This window comes from Plodia interpunctella, chromosome 29, assembly GCF_027563975.2.
Source record: "Plodia interpunctella isolate USDA-ARS_2022_Savannah chromosome 29, ilPloInte3.2, whole genome shotgun sequence".
NCBI classification, from domain to species: domain Eukaryota; kingdom Metazoa; phylum Arthropoda; class Insecta; order Lepidoptera; family Pyralidae; genus Plodia; species Plodia interpunctella.
The window spans coordinates 409,436-426,628 of NC_071322.1; the positions used below are offsets into that span (position 1 = coordinate 409,436).

Below are 17,193 nucleotides of genomic sequence, written 5' to 3' on the forward strand. Positions count from 1 at the left end.
ATGGAAATTCTTGTGATATAATATCATAAATTTGCATAAGTTTTTGGAACGTTCTTTCGTTGTCAAGGATCTTCAAGGATCATTCTCAGGAAGTCTAAAAGGTATAAAGTACAACTCACACTTGGCCTGTGGGTTTTGAACATTCTAATGTTGCTCACTTCATCTATACTATTATTATAAAGAGGTAAGCGTTTGTGAGATTGCATGTCTGAGGCGGGTAATCTCCGAAACTACCGAAACGATTTCAAAAATTCTTCCCCCATTAGAAAGGTACATTATCCAAGATTGCTATAGGCAATATTTTATCTCAAAATTCCCACGGGAGCGAAGCCGCGGGCAACGTCTAGTACGAGTATAAATATGTTTTAATCAATTCTCGCTCGAAAAGCATTAGGTTAAGTCAGATGTTTATAAAAAGTCGCATTTATTATTATATACATTTTTATATTTAAGTACAATTAGAGTACATATGTTCTAATGCAATTGTTCGCAAAAATGTTCATTCATTCATTCAATTTTCGTGTTATATTTGGTTGCTTTTTTTTTGTAGCGAAACTTCATTGTAAAATCTTTCATATTGAAGTTTACATATAAAATCTAGGAGGGTGAATTTCACGAGCGTTGTGAACGCAGCCGCGGGCTCTCATTAGTGTTTATTAAATTGTACCATACACAGTAATCAATTTAATTATCCTATCTTATAAACAAGTAAAGTGCTGGTACAATGTTGATTTTATAAATGTTTTAATTTCTTTCTTTCTTCTTTATTAAAAAAAAAAACTGTGGGACACTAATGAAGCGCTACACGCCGCGTTCAAACGCTCGTGAAATTTACCCAGAAATTGTTTAGCTTAAGGTTTCGTTCGCACGAGCGTTTTGTCAACGGGTGTATAAAAGTGCCTTATGCGATATGAGTTGCGAGGATAGATTGAATGTCTATATTTTAAAAGAGATAAAGATGTATTTTATTAACTTACTAGCTGCGCCCTGGGGCTTTGCTCCCGTGGGAATATAAATGCGAAAGTTTCTAAGGATGTACGTGTATGTTTGTTACTCTTTCACGAAAAATCTACTGGACAGACTTTTATGAAATTTGGTACACGGATAGAATATAACCTGGAATAATACATAGGGTACTTTTATCCCGAAATTCCCACGGGAGAGAGCCCCGGGGCGCAGCTATTCATATTTCATGCTTACTATAAATGTCTATAAATGATCTTTCAGTTTTTCCCGAAGGTTGACTGGTAAAGAAAGCTTTTAGCATTAATAAAAGCTCTTTGTACCATATTGGTATGGTGGATCTCCGAGCGTTTCAGCGCTGCGGCCGCGCGTCGTTGTTATTTTTCAAATTTTGACAAAGACAAGAATCAGTTTTACTATTTTAGTTTAAAATCATTAATCTGTACTGTGATCAATGTCAATTCTATGAATGATTGCTTCTTCCTTAAGAAAATTAACGGATAATAAGGACAGCGGTCGAAACTTTGGCAGATCCACCCGTTCAATTAAGTTAAATAAATAAAAAATAGCCGGAAGGATTTAACACGCCCGTGCGAACGAGCTTTAACATGTCTGTAATTGTACTGATATACGAAACTGTTTTTATGATCAACGTTAATCGGCAGTGTTTACGATTTTAATAAAAGATTTTTATACAATTAATTATTTTATTTTTCTCCAAATCACAGTCACATTTATCTATTTATTTATCCTAATCCTAAGTAATAATATTAAAATACGAAAGTAATTTTGTTTGTTTGTTACCTCTTCACGCTTCAACCAATCTTCTTGAAATTTTGCATACATAATGTAGTTTGTAGTATGGAGAAGGACATAGGGTACCTTTCATACCGGAAAAATCACGAAGGCGAAGCCGCGGACAAAAGTTAGTTCTTCATAATTTATACTATACAAAAATCTTATCAAGTGTGTTATTGCTGAAACTTGAGTCAGATTTTATTAAAATCGCCTAAAGGCATCTGACGTGACGTGAAATAAAGAAGTCTTTATTGTTGATCCTATAATAGTGAGGTGCATTACGACTAGGGGACATCTTCTGGTTGCTTATTGCTTGCATTACAATACCATACAACAATCGCGCAACGTTATACATTAAGGCCTGTATGGAATTACTTAGATGTCATGCAAAGATATATATATATATATATATATTATAATCAGCACTCTGATCACAATCATAACCTGTTGTGATATACCTTTTGACTATGTACATTATGTACTTTTATATATTATTAGAAAGAAAAAAAAAACATTGTAAGAAACAATAATGGTGAGCCGATCTGGCATGATAGGGACCAACACTGTTCAAATGAGTTTCTTCCGGCATTTCTTCTCAGCAGTGGTCGTTCCGAAATGCCAGTAGTTTGTAGCTTGTGAGAAATAACTATAAATATAAAGATTGACGAGAAAAAGTGCCTGTGAAGGTTTAATTTCTGAATAAATGATTTGAATTTGAAAGAACACTACAGAAATTGGTTTGTCCGTGGTGTGTGTTGTTTTCATTTATAACTTTTAATTTATAGCAGTTGAAAAAAATACTTTTTTAGTAAACTAGCAGTAAGAACAGTAATCTGGAATCGATTCAGAAATATAATATTAACCCACGCCCCTGTCTATCCCGTACAGGTCTGAGCTATCGAGATATGACATTTCAGTAGAATTAATTCACCTCTTATATCTTATGTTGACTTAAGTATTTTCATTTATAGCGGTGGCGGTGTAATGGTTAAGACGCTTGTGGATCGAAAGGTCTCTGGTTCGTATCCTACTCGTGCCATATGAGTTTGTATACCAATCTGACTCATACATAGTAGTTTTCATAGACCAGTTGCTTCCAGTGAAGGAAAACATCTTGAACCTGCACACTGGTTGACAGTTTAGTTCCCTAGTGTGTATGCGACTACCTGCCACTAGATCGCAGTAAGTAGTCGTAAAAGTCACGTCAGATGCATTTAGGCGACATGAATAAAATCTGACACCAGTGTTAGCAATAACACACTCGTTACGTTGATGTTTCCACCTGATTATTGTTTACAAAATTTGTTAAATAATGTGTGACATGTTTAACAAAACCATTTACAATAATATAATTTATTTGAATGTCCTCTTGGCTTTCTGTTCAGCGGCGTCGCTGGCCTCGACAAATGTTCTCTTTAGTTTGTTCTTGCGACTCTCCCGGTACTTGGCGGACACTTTCTCCGCCAATTGGGCTATTCTCTTCATGGTTTGCGGGGGATATCTGCAAAGATTGTGCAAAAAATCTAACAATAGAATTCTGATGTCACAGTTTTAGTTAGCATATTCTTCCGAAACGGCTTGACCAAATCATTTATTTAGAAATTACACTGGGCACTTTTTCACATGAAATAAAAATACATATATTTTATTTGTTTATTTCACTTGCAACTATAATTACAGGTAAAGGTATTAATTAATTAACATTCTGTTACTGAGCTAAGATCAAGTTTCGATTGAAAAATTCCTACAAAATATATCTGAGCTCAGTGTGCCTTTTGGCAAAGGCCGCCTCCACTGGTTTCTGTCTAAAGCCACTCTTATCCAGTTAGATCCCAATGTTAGGCTTAGTTCGTTTTTCCATCTTGTAATAGGGCGACCTCGCTTTTTTTGACCATCTCTGGGATACCAGTGGGTTATCTGTTTGCTCCATATGTTTAACTGACATCGTAGCATATGACCTGTCCAGCCCCACTTCAGATGGTTGATGCGATAGAGTATGTCGGTAACTTTGGTTCTTTTCCTTATTTCTGAGTTCCTTATTTCGTCTCACACCCAACACGTTGGGTGTGAGACTGTCGTACTATTATGTGTATAGTAATTTACCAACAAACTACAAAGCTACCATTTTTGACCAGTATATGGCCACAGATCGCTCTGTTGTTGGCATCATCCCAAGTCCTCCATAATAAAGGATGTGGGTCAAATTCAAATTTCTTTATTCAATTTAGGATGATATACATAACTTATTGACGTCAAAAAAATTACTTAAACTAAGTCTACTGCCGGCTTCCAAAGCGCGGGTGAAGAAGAAGCGGCGCAACAAACTTCACCGCAGCCTTTTCTCCAAGGATGTCAATTAACAAATATAGGTCTTATATATATATTAAAAATTAGGAGGACGAATTTACATCATTATTAAAAATGACAAAATTTGAATAAATAAATAAAATATGTATTTCCAATAAAATTATTGAAAATTGTCACACAAAATATATATATAAATAAAAAGCTAAATGTACAAAACGTATGTAATAATGTCATAAATCAATTACATATGTTATGAGGATACTGCACCATGCTTGGGCCAGACATTATTGCCGTTCACATAATCATCAGACTTGTAATAATATGCCCTTTTACAAAGTACTTCTTTTATATAGTTTCTAAATCAGGTCAGTTGGTACAGGGCAGCAGGTGCGCCATAGATTGTGTAGTTATAGCTATACATACCTGCATCCTAAAAACTCTATATTGGTGAAGAGCTGAGCCAAAGTGATTAATTCTTCTTCTTCAAAATTGTCTTTGTGTTCCATCATGAAGTTCCTGCGGACCTCCCACTGCTCGTCCGACTCATGTTCCGTCCGCAATGAATCTATTTCAATCGAAGTCTTCATTTTCTGCCATAAAAATACATTATTACAGTAATTTTTTTTTTTTTTTGGATTAGAACTTTTTAAAATTTTGAATAGAAACTTACCTCGTCCGAAAGGTTTGTGTTGATTTTATGAAGTGAATTCGTAATATGCGACTTTGGCAGTGCTGTGATATTTTTTTCGTTATTGTTTATTTTAACATAAAAGCTAAAGTTTATTTGTACCTATTCAAAAAACCAAAACACTTTTGCGTCATCTGACAGTTTTAATTGCCTTGACACCTCTTTTGATTTGACACATCTTTTGTTACAGTGTTTACCTTACTTTATAAAAAATGCTACCAAAATAATAATGTTTTGTTGGCAGTAGCCCTTCTCTTTCGTGTCTACTTGGCGAATCATAACTGAAGATAGCTCTATAAATCATTACTTAAAGAACAATAATTGTATGGATTTGTAACATTTTTATTATCACTTTACTACAATGTGATTAAACAATAATGTGAAAAAGGATTGATTTTAACAAGAAAGCTGAGTAACTCTTGTTGATTGATTTTTTCTTACAAACTTTAGATATAATATCAAAATGGGTTGGGTATTGAGTGTACATTGGCCGTAGTAGATAGGTACCTACATTTTTTTCAAATAAAAAAAACTGGTTCTTGTTGTTATTTTATTCTACTATTTTTAGGCAGGTGGAATAGTCTATTTATAGCAACAAAATATCGACGTATTGTCCGTCTAAATCAAGGAGACTTATCTTGTTTTGTTTGCGAGACCCTATCCGGTACTACTTGCATAAAGAAAATAGACACTAGCGCCCCCATAAATATTAATAGACAGTGTACATTATTTAGTCGCATTACAATCATACGTTCATTGTTGTCAAAAGGTCATTCAGCTTAGAACTTTACATAAATAATTTACGAATAATTTCTATCACATTTCGAGGGTAATCGGAAACAATATCAAGATATTCTCAACAAGATGACGTGAACCCGGAGTATCGACTGCCGACAGTGCCGTCACAGATATAGTCGAGGTAAAACTTTTGTTACGATAAACCAGTTCAATATTCCTTTGTTACTTCTACGCAAACATTTACTCATTTAGAAAAACGTATATATCGGGCGATTATTCGAAGATTACTCTTTAAAAGATGTCGTTTTCGTTGCGTAAGATGCTTTCGAACATAAGCTATTTCAAAAAGCCAGACGATGACCCGCAAGATTCTGATGAAATTACGAAGAAGCGACGGCACACGTACGTGTGTACTGAGAAGAGTTCTTCCATATCTTTTGACCGCGTAGAACCTGATTCCACTTCCAGACAGTGCGCTACGAGTTCCAGCTTAAAACTTCCCGATTCCGTCAAAATATACGCCGCCAAAAAAGGCTCTCTATCCGACACTGACCTGCTCACGGTCAGCATGGAAACCCCGAAAAAAGACCGGAAAAAATGCAAAAAGTTACGCTTGGATATCAAAAAAGCCAGCAAATCAATGGACGCAGTCAATCAGTCAGATAGCTCGAACAATGTTGAGAATACGCCAAAACACGTTTTGTTGGATTGCAAAAGTGAAGACCTTTTCAGCGAGCGATTCCATGGATTTGACTTCAGCCGTTCCTTTGAAATTTCCGATGCCATGTGCGATGAGTTGTCTTTTGAAGAAGACAATTTGGATATCGAATCTCTCTCCGAACATTCTGATACAGATATATCTATAGTGTCTGAAAAGGAAAGTATCAAAATGTGTCGCAAAGTTGACCACGATGAAATGAATTTAGAGCAACAGCTGGTCCCGTCTGCCAGTCCAGAGTCATTTGGCGACGTTGAGGTTGAAAAAAATGAAGAAGAGCGTATGTCTCTGCTTTTGAATTACCAAATGAAACTAGAAAAGATGGAATGTTTTCTCAAAAAGTTACTATCAGAGTTCCAATTTCACATCGAAGTGTCTAAAGTCTTTCTGTGCAAATCCATAGTCACCACGTTGCCCGGGACAGACGTCAGTAACATCCCGAAGGTGCTCGGACAAGTCACTTATATTGATAACGTTAGGGGCATAAGCCCGACTGGATCGTGGAATATAATCATGGAAAAAGAAGACGGTGTAATGAAAAGCAAACTTAAGAAGCAACTCCTGTCCATGCGCCACACCATTGACGAGTTTGTACATGTGTATCTTCAAAATCAGGAAAAGCGCAAGAAAATGCTCTCGCGTCAACATAAGAGCATAACCTTCGATCTTCACAAGGAGAAACGTCAGCCTCAACGACGCAGAATTAGTAACAAGAAGAAATACAGACATTTCGATTTCCCTGACTACCGTGACGCTTTCCTAACGCTGTTTTCCTGCGAAGATGATTTTGAAACTAGTTTTGCCAACACTCCATGTTCTGATGACTCGGAAGCTAAATGCATTTGTAACTGTCACTCTCACTCTCCAATATCCCAGACCGATTCCGCCCTCACTATTAAAGAGGAATTTATATCGAGTCAGTCAATTTCATCTTCCATCGGCAACTTCAGCCTCGATTCTTCGACATTGACCGCATATTCCGAATCCTTAGACCAGATTGTCAGCTACAACAGTTTCCAAGACACAAGTCTTTATAACACTTTGCTGCAAAAAGCTGCAATAGAACGTATCACTTTCTATGTACAAGTGCACAGCATCCAGTTGAAATGTGAATTGTCTGACCAAGAGTACGAATCGAAAATTGTTATATTATTCGACTGTCCCGTTTGCAAATCTGTTGAAAACGAAGAAAATGGACTTCTAAAGCACATTTTGAGTCAGAGTCACTGTGAGAAAATACACTTTCTGTACAAGACTGCGTATATCAAGAAATGTGTGTCAGCGGGAAAGGAGATCATGCCTAGCACAGTGCTGAATCCCATGACGATGTACCGGGATGATAACAAAATTGTTTGCTTCGGAGATGCGATGTATGCTTGTTCGTTGTGTTTCGAAAATCTGATTGTCGGAGAGTCTGTGCTGATGGCTCACTGCGGCGAGGCAGATCACATCGAACGAAGGGAAAAGCTAAGCGAAATTTTAGATTGAGAAGCATGCTGCATGTCTTTTGTCATGTGTTCTATTATTTTTAAATGTACTTTTATTTGTAAGCAGTTTTTAAAATGATTATTACGGCATTATGACAATACTTTTATTCTTTTTTATTTATCTATTATATTTATTTTTTAATTTAGCAGCTGTGTATGACTGTATTTATTATTTTATGTATTATTAAAAATAAATTATTACATATAATAAAGCTAAATATTTTGAACACATGATGCCAGGCTAGAAATTTAAGATATTATACATGTGTAACCTTTAATAAGTAGTAATTATTAAAATATATAATCATATAATAATGTGTATCGAACCGTCATAATATTTAGGGTGATTGTGATTTTTTTTTATTTATACAAATATAACTTAAATAAACTAAGTTTATTAATAAATCTAAATGAAATTTAAAACTAAATTAAAACACGATATATGTATACTTTTTAGAAGATGTGATATTGTTTCAGTTAAAAAAAATAACTAGGTATATTGTTCAATTTATGACACAGTTCGTGTAAAGCAATATGTAAAATGTTGGTTCCGTTTTGTCACAGTCGCCCAAATATTATGGAGGATTTTAAAGTAAGTCATTACAGTTTTCTCCTAGCTAATTAGCTCGATGTTACACAGAACTGATTATTAATATTCAAAAAATCAAACCAAAATAATAAATTAGATCTCATTTTTATACCTATATCTGGTCCCTAGCTTTTTCGTTTTTTTAAAAGCGACCAATATTATTGTGATAAATTGTAATTTATTAAAACTACAACGCGGCATATTTGATATGTGTTTTAAAACAGACTTCCAATTTTTTTTTTTTAATTTCAATAATAAAAAAAATGTGGTGCTGAAATGAGTTTAGGTACATTGTTTTCGTAAGATATGCTGCGTTATGAGCCTGCACAGATGTGGAATGATTTTTATTATACTTTTTTTTTTCCTTAAAATATTTACCTTCATAGATTATATTTTTTTTTTATTGTAACGTTTTAATATATGCAGAGATCATCTGTGCAGAATAGTAATTGGTGCTCACACACTGCCATAATAAAGTGCCGTTTCGTGTTCATGTCCGTGTTTAGACGAATTTAGTGTTAATTATTGTCGGATCTGCTACTTCGGTAAATTCTGTGATGTTAAATAAATAAAAAAAAAACTATAATGTAAAACAGTTCGTAATATAGCCATGGTTGTTAATTAAAAAAGGGAATATTTGCATATTTTTTTTTACAATTATACGTTTTATGATTTAACAATTATCAAATTTCACATTCCATTTAATTTGGGAAACGAAAATAGTAAAAAGATTGATTTTAATTAATTTTAAGTCAGTAGTTACATTCAATTATCATATTTGTTTGTTTATTTGTTACCTGATTTACGATGGTGCGATATCCTGCAATAATTGATAAAATATTGTGCCTTTTTTCTTATTATACCTAGTTTCGAAGAAGCAAATTCGACGGTAACTCCAAAAACAGGGTGATTTTGCATTTTTTTTACCCAATTTTTTGATCTGTTTCTCAAACTTAATACATTGTAGTTTAAGAATAATTTTAAGAATATGTACTTTAATCAAGGATAATTGCAATCTAAAAAAAATATACCTCTCACGTTGGAAAACGCAATTATTATGCTCAAATACAATACAATATTTAAATATATAAATTTTAGCACGTTGCAAACGAAACACTTATACATTTTCATATAAAAATACATTCCGTCAACTCATCTTTCAGATTTCCCAGTGATGTGATTTTGAATCTCTAATCCCGAATTTGTACTAAAATATTAATATTTACACTAACCAGTACTGTTTCTGATGTTCCTCCTATTATTGGAAATCTTTTTCGTATTCGATAAAATATTACTTGTCTGATTTTTCCGTCTCAAATAAAAAATACCTATACCTATATAATATGATAACCATACGTTGAATTTGTTTTAAAATATACTAATACTACTTTAATATTAATGTATAAAAAAAAAAACTAAACGAAATTTTCACTAGCTGTAGATGTTCCTGTTTTTATCGACTGCCAACATATTCCTGACGGACCTCAACTCTAAAATAAGTTTTCAGATCTCAAGCCTAACAAAAGACTGATAATTCGATGCCACTCAAAAAAATTTGCCGCCTAAACTAAGATATACGTAAGCTGTAATCTTATCCTTTTCACGTTTATAGGCTAGGTACTAGCACTTATTGTAAAATATAATTAGTGATTTGTTAGTGTTTTAATGTATTTCGTTATTACTGTCTTGCAACTTTTAAAAAAAATCTATGGAAAAATATGTATATGTAATCGACTTGAAACTATCCGAAAATGTGCTATAGGATTTTTATATATATCAAATTTTACGTTTCTCTTTTAAGTTTTTTTAATGTCTGGAACATTTTGATTACTTTTGCGTTTGGGCATTTTTTATTGGTAGGTAGCTAGATATTTAAGTATGTACTTAGATATAATAACATTTAGTAAAATTGTTTACTGATATAGAAACATGAAGTTGAAAAAAAAAAACTCGACATTCTGACTTTTACTAATTTTCTTAGATATGTTTTGGACTGAAACCTTTCCTGTATCTTTTTTTACTATGTTTTTGTTATTGACTGTAAGCTATCTACTTCAGAAAGAAATAGGTTATCTTCCTGCACGTCTGTCCTGTTCACTTCACGCAGTGTTTTTATATACAAAACTGGTATAAATTTAATTTTACTAGTTTGAAATTACCCTGTCCGCTTGGCGTTTAGTTAAAATTTACAAAAATGTGACTATAATTGTTCTCGCTCAGCCATTCCACTTACGTGTATTAACTATTAAACATGTGGTAGTGTTAACGTGCATGATGTATTCTTTGTTAAGGTTTATAATGGCTCAAAACTGAAAATGCGGAAAAAAAAAAGTTATTTTTGTAAGTATGTGTAAGCATTTTTTTCTAATCTTAGAATTAAAAGAAAAATTGTTTTGATGAAAAATTCCAAATCATCGTTGAGAAAATTCATGGAAACGTTTGATTTTTTTTTTAAACTTTACTCATATTTTTTTAAAAAATGTAAATTTGTTTTTGTTCAAAGTACATATACATAACATTTTCAAAATGAACCAAAATGCTTAATATTAGATGGTACTTAAAACGCGAAAACTGTGATTTTTACTGTTGATTCTGAAATTGTTAAAATAGTTTTAAAATACTAAATCCATGTTTCGGCTTTGAAAAACATTGGCTTTGGTTGATTTTTTTTACCACTTTATACAAAATAATTGCGATCTTATATACAGCCCTTTTACAGTTATTTTATATTATCGCATAAATTATATCAATGTTATCGACAGAAGCTTCAGTTTTTTATATTATTTTAAAGTAAAAAGTGTCGCTAATAATTAAATATGGTTCTATCAATGTGTATTTTGAATGATCAATGCAATCAATCAATCAATCTTTGGCTCGTGAATTCCGAAATACCTAATTAATTTCTAATTAACAATCTCGATAAACTTTAAAAAATAATTATCTAGGACAATTCCCTAATAGAATTTGTTCTAGAGTCACATATTTTATTACTAAAGACTTGGAATCACAGCTTTAAATTCAGAATTATCGTGTCTTCTTTTTAATTTTTTCATACATCATACATATATGAGATGCTGGCTTATTTTTTAACAATGCTTTTCAAAGTCGACGCAGAAACGGCCGTTCGGTATCTGTGATTTCATATTAGTGTTCATATCATTAAATGTAAGTTGCTGTTGCCACGTAGAAATGACAAAAAAAAAAGTTTTTTTTTTTTTCTAAAATTCCCTAACAATTTTTTTGTTGTTAATATATATATTTTTTTTACTTGTTGAAAGCATTTTTGCATATTGGTCTTTTTTTTTAATAAGCTACATAAAAATATTATTTTTGTATGTTCAATCAAATTAAATAAATATTGTCAGAGATGTCAATTAAAATTGTTTAGGATCTTGTTTTTGTTATGTCTACGCGGCGACAGTGGCGCCTCTCCTGTTGACTGTTATTTTTCGGGTAAACCGGTCTCGACTTATTAAATGTGTGCAGTTTGGAGTTTGTCGTTTCATTCCCCACTTTCAATTAATGACGTGTGTTTGGGATAAATAAACTATAAAAACTCATTACGGCTAAACTGTGAAGTACAGTACGGCTATAACTAGGTCTGGCCGTCTAATATTTGCTATAATAGTTGTGACTTTGGGTGATAGAGACAACAATGAAAGTCAGTTTTGTTTCGTTCAGTTCTATTAGTGGAACAAAACTGAAAAAAATCTGATGGGTTCACCAAGGGAATAATCTAATAAATCGAAAATAATTCGGAAATAATATTTATTATAATCATCAAAATATGCAATAATTCTAACCTAAAAAATAATATTTTTTAGTTCAGATCTCCGTGTCTGCGTCTCGGAGCACTTTGACAGCGGCATCCGCGCTCTTTACATTTCTTCAAATTTAAACATGTACTTACATGTAATCTATCAATAAAATTAAAATCACATAAATTTATTAATTTACTAGATGCACCGCGCGGCGTTACCCGCGGTCTATCATTCGTTGTAATCAGAAGAGAATACTTGGTGTTTCTCGGCGAGTTTCGACCGCAGCGGCCGCGCTGTCAATTACAACATTACAATTTTACTATCTACCTTTGAAATAATTAATCTGTGCTGTAATAATGCCAATTTTGGTAATGATTCAAGAAAATCTATGGATGGTAATAATAACACGCGGCCGCAGCGGTCGAAATCTTTTGAAAAACACAGCGCCATCTACTTTATAAAGCGCCATTGATTATAAGACTATTTAAACAAATCCTACGGGAATCGCGTAGTTAAAATAATCCCAATTTCGGTTAAAAATACTTGTGTATTAATCCAAGGTATTAGCTACCTCAATACAATACCAAGATTTTAAAAAATGGTCCAGCAGTTTAAGCGTGATGAAGTAACATACAAACTTTCGCCTTTATGATATTAGTGGGATTCAAACTGTATTTACCTTTGTACAATAAAAAAAAGGCGACTTAATGCTAAAAGCAATTCTAAGTACATGTTTATATTTGCATCTGTGATTTGTAAATTTTCTGTACAACAATTTATACACAAATCTGCACATTGACTGTTTAATTTTCTATACAAATTTTGTTTACAGTCTGTCAAGAAAGTGAAAAAAAAAAACCGGATTTTTGACGAAACTAAATTTTTTCGCCATTGCAATACCAAATAATAATCAGGAGTAATAATGATCAGGATTGGTTGATAAACATTTAGTGTTGCCAGTCGATAGGACACAGCGCCTTCATTTTTTCTCTCAGTTCTTGACAGAATATATTCATATGGTACAATATCTACTTACAATTTTTATTTACGTTATCCGTATGTATGTATAATATATTTATATAATTTTATATTTTAGGTTACACACTGAACCGTTTTGCATATATCATTATAACATGTTATATTCCGTGTCAATCTCAACCTTGACGTTGGCAAAATCATCGTTATGGCGAACGATGGAGCCACGAAATAAAAAAAAAAAAATATTACATCACATATTTTGAAAATTAATTTCTTAGCAAAATATAAATTGATTTCGAAACTTTAAAATAATGCGTTTTTAAAGTGTAAAATATATATTTCATCCGAAAATATACTAAAGCTACACGTGAAATTATGATAACCCACATTTATATATAATCGTATTGTACAATGAATGTCCTAATTTGTTTGGATTTCAAATTGATTTTTGCTCCGTTGTCATCGTTGTACAGATCAAAATCGTCAGTTGCGGGTACTTGATTGAAACTGCCATACATTTCGTTGAAACTTCTAGCGAAATCTTTTTCTGTATTCCAACGCCATTTCATACGATCACCCAAATACATATTGGCCGCTAGAGTTGTTTCTCTATACGATTTAACTTTTATATTCTTGAACAAATCACTCATATCTACGTATAAGCTAGTTGGAGCTTCATTAATGTTTTCAAATCGAATCAACAACGAACCGTGACGCCACGGCTCCAACGTTAACAAATGGACGCCATCTGGCAAAGGTTTCCTTAAAAAGCTATGTTGATTTTTCAATTTCAACCAATCGTCCAATGATATCTTCTCAGCGTGTGACACGAACACCGTTGGATGCAAACTAACCTGCAACGCGACTTTCCTAAGATTCAAATCGCTCCGATTTATGATACCTCTGTGTGTTATCCTTGTGACTAAACCTTTACCGTCAGCCGTTTCGTTTAAAGCCTCGCCAACGCCAAACGCGTCATCGTGCAACAACCGCCTATGTAACATCAATTCTATTTGACCTTCGACCAAAGACGTACCACCTTCGGACCTATCTGTTACAACTGCGAATCTCTGCCCGCCATCTTGTATAGAAATAAAATTGGACACAGGATAATAATTGCCGGCGACGTGTTCCTCTAAAATCAAGTTCCATTCTGGTCGTTTATCCAATTGGCGTTTCAACAGTTGTCTTGCGTTCGAATCGGTGTAAAACGCCCCGTTATTAACAATGTTTGTTGAATATCTAGCTATATATTCTTTCCCTACGCCGTCGGCTATATCTATTGGGCCTACGACTGTGTCAATTTCGAAGTAACCATCGTACGCTCGGAGTGTGCTCGCGAAATTGTCACCGCTGACACGAGTTTCTTTAACTATATCCCCGCTCACGTATTCATCTAGTTTGACGTCAACCTTCTTGGGCTCCGTGGCGTTGGGTCTGAAGATGTAAGCTCCCGAGGACCTGTTCAGTTCTCCCATATTGTTGCCGACACAGCCGGGATAGTAGTAAAAACCTATGTTAATGGTCATCTCACTGTCCCTGTAGGAGATTCCTGAATCGCCGACAGACACTTCAACCGGCTAGAATGAATAAATACATATATACATAATAAACAATATATAGCTATATCAGTCGCTCTTATTAAACTGAATTACATTAAATTCATGATAATAAACATTATTAATGATAACTGAAAATCCGTGCAGTACTTTTTTGTTTATCTCAAGTTATCAAAAGACAGACAGAAGCGGACTTTTTCTAATACCATGTAATGGTGCAAGAACATTTCAAAGTGGAGATATACACTACTTCTTTTTCCAATTAAAAAAAAAGACAGAATATTTATGATTATACGAGTAAGTTACTAGATGTTGCCCGCGGCTTCTGAGATATTTGAGATAAAATATATCCTATAGCAATGTTGGATAATGTACCTTTCTAATGGTGGAAGAATTTTCGAAATCGGTTCGGTAGTTTCGGGGATTACCCGCCTCAAACACACAAACGCTTATCTCTTTATAATACTAGTATAGATTGTATAAGTGAATTTGCAACGGGAGCAGTTATTTGTCTGGGATGATAGGTATTGTCCTTCTCCGTAGTTCAAACTACATGTATGCAAAATTTCAAGAAGATTGGTTGAGCAGACAGAGCGTGGAGACTGAAGTGGTAACACGCAACACATGTGTTTGCCTGACCTGCTTTAAACAAAACGATGTTACTAATATTTACTTTCATTGAACAATCCGATCTGAGAAGGTAAGTTTAGTCTCGTAAGGAAAGACCCAGTTTACATATATATAAGGACAAACCACACAGATTGAGCTAGCCCCAAAGCAAGTTCGAGACTTGTGTTACGGGATACCAACTCAACGATACTATATTCTATAACATATACATATATAGATAAACATCCAAGACCCGGGTCAATCTGAAAAAGATGATTTTCCATGTTGATCTGACCGGGGAATCGAACCCGGGACCTCCAGTGTAGCAGACCGGTGTGATGACCACTAGGCCACAGAGGTCGTCAACATACATATATTGCAAGTTAAATAAAAGCTTGTATACTCACATCAAGTTCAGTGACGCTATCGGAAATCATTTCGACGACTTGAGGCTCATCTGATAACATCCTCATCTCCTCCTCATTGAGTTTCGGGAACACTGCCCTCTCCCTCTGCCTCTCACTCTCCACTCCCCTGTCCTCTTCAACTACCCTCTTAAATTCTTCGGCGTTAGCTGAGCCGGCTTTGTCGTTTAAAACGTCGTATTCTATATCGAATTTTGAACTTTTTGCATCGGGAATGAACACGACCGAATTCTCGTGTTTGATTGTGTCCCAATAGGTATTATATATAATGGATTCGTCTCTGTTGTGTTTCTTTTTGGTGTCGCGTTTTGTCCTTGACGCGGTTTTCTTGAGATAGTAAGACGTGTAACCCACTGGTGGGAGTGTGGGTTTGATTAGGACTTCGTAGTTCGCCTTACCTATCCTTGTCGGTATATTTTTGACTGCGTCACGTATTGTTAGCATTTGACTCTCGATGATTTTGCCTAAAAGGTGACGTTGGAATTAATGAATAGTAGTTTGTAGCTTTGGTAAATATCATTTAATTTGGAATGTGACGTGAAAAAGTGCCCGTGAAGGCCTAATTTCTGAATTTCTGATTTGATTTTGAATGATCTTAAATACATTTAGAAAAGGTAAATTTTTGTGGATATTTATAACACGAATATAGATGACTGGCTTATCTATTGCCCGCGGCTGCGCCCGCGTCAATTTCAAATGAAACCAGTTATTTATCCGGGTTAAAAGGTACGCTATGTCCTTCTCAGTACTTCAAAGGTGGATGACGTCAGGCAGCGGCTGGTAAAATAACAGAATCTTCACAATTTCAAGGTCATTCAAGCTGATCGCAGGGTTCGAAGTTATGTAAAGTTTTTTCGTTTAGTTAATTATACATATTTTTCCTTTCATCAGCACTCGATCACAGTCAGAACGAAGCGAGCGTGGTCTAACATTCTACTTGGGGAAAAAATACATTTTTTATGTATGTTTGTTTGTAACACAATAACATCAGAACCGTTGGTCCGATTTTGATGAAATTTAAAAGGTATGTAGGATATGCCAATACTTTTTAAGTTCGTGGGACATAAAAATCGGTTCAGTCGTTTTTGAAATATTCACAATTTTGTAAAAAAATATTGTGTTCGCGAGGTTTGAGTTCGCGACGAACAATTAGTATGTGTCAATATACCTTTTGACCATGTACTTTATTGTGTACTTACATGTTATATTACTGATAAAAAGATATACATAAATTTATATTTAAAAAATAGTAAGCCCTTCTGGCATGATAGGGACCAACACTGTTTGAATGAGTTTCTTTCGGCATTTCTTCTCAGCAGCGGTCGTTCCGAAATGCCAGTAGTTTGTAGCTTTGGTAAACATCATTTAATTTAGAATATGACGTGAAGGCCTAATTTCTGAATAAATGATTTGATTTTGCAATAGGGAAGTTGACATGCGAGAGACATGCGATCGTACCCAGAGGATCGTAAACTTGATAGGTGTCCCCGGCTTCAGCCACCACCGGTATCCTGATTGGTTCGCTCACTTCCCATCCCAGGGGATTGTACAACGTCACCTGGAAACCGTATCA

The 17,193-nt window shown here is 34.2% G+C and overlaps 3 protein-coding genes across 5 annotated transcripts in view; 1 reads left to right on the forward strand and 2 right to left on the reverse strand.

Moving 5' to 3' along the window:
- Positions 1–770: 770 nt before the first annotated feature.
- Positions 771–4,916, reverse strand: LOC128682206 (partner of xrn-2 protein 1-like). Its single transcript, XM_053766798.2, has 3 exons — positions 4,739–4,916; positions 4,492–4,658; positions 771–3,262 (listed from the first exon to the last, which is right to left on the reverse strand). Exons 2-3 carry the CDS (start codon positions 4,653–4,655, stop codon positions 3,115–3,117), a joined length of 312 nt encoding a protein of 103 aa, XP_053622773.1. The 5' UTR covers positions 4,656–4,658; positions 4,739–4,916; the 3' UTR covers positions 771–3,114.
- A 558-nt stretch (positions 4,917–5,474) lies between these two features.
- On the forward strand, positions 5,475–11,780 carry LOC128682202 (uncharacterized). The gene has a single exon (XM_053766791.2). The coding sequence runs from the start codon at positions 5,793–5,795 to the stop codon at positions 7,698–7,700; it is 1,908 nt and encodes a 635-aa protein (XP_053622766.1). The 5' UTR covers positions 5,475–5,792; the 3' UTR covers positions 7,701–11,780.
- Positions 11,781–12,039: 259 nt separating this feature from the next.
- The window catches only part of LOC128682200 (lysosomal alpha-mannosidase-like), a 34,238-nt gene continuing 29,084 nt past the window's right edge, over positions 12,040–17,193 (reverse strand). For all 3 annotated transcript variants that reach the window (XM_053766789.1, XM_053766790.1, XM_053766788.1), the window contains exons 14-16: positions 17,079–17,178; positions 15,603–16,084; positions 12,040–14,607 (exon numbers count right to left, since the gene is read on the reverse strand). In XM_053766789.1, coding sequence (XP_053622764.1) covers positions 13,417–14,607; positions 15,603–16,084; positions 17,079–17,178 — 1,773 coding nt within the window. In that variant the 3' untranslated portion in view covers positions 12,040–13,416. The remainder of the gene's footprint in view (positions 14,608–15,602; positions 16,085–17,078; positions 17,179–17,193) is intronic.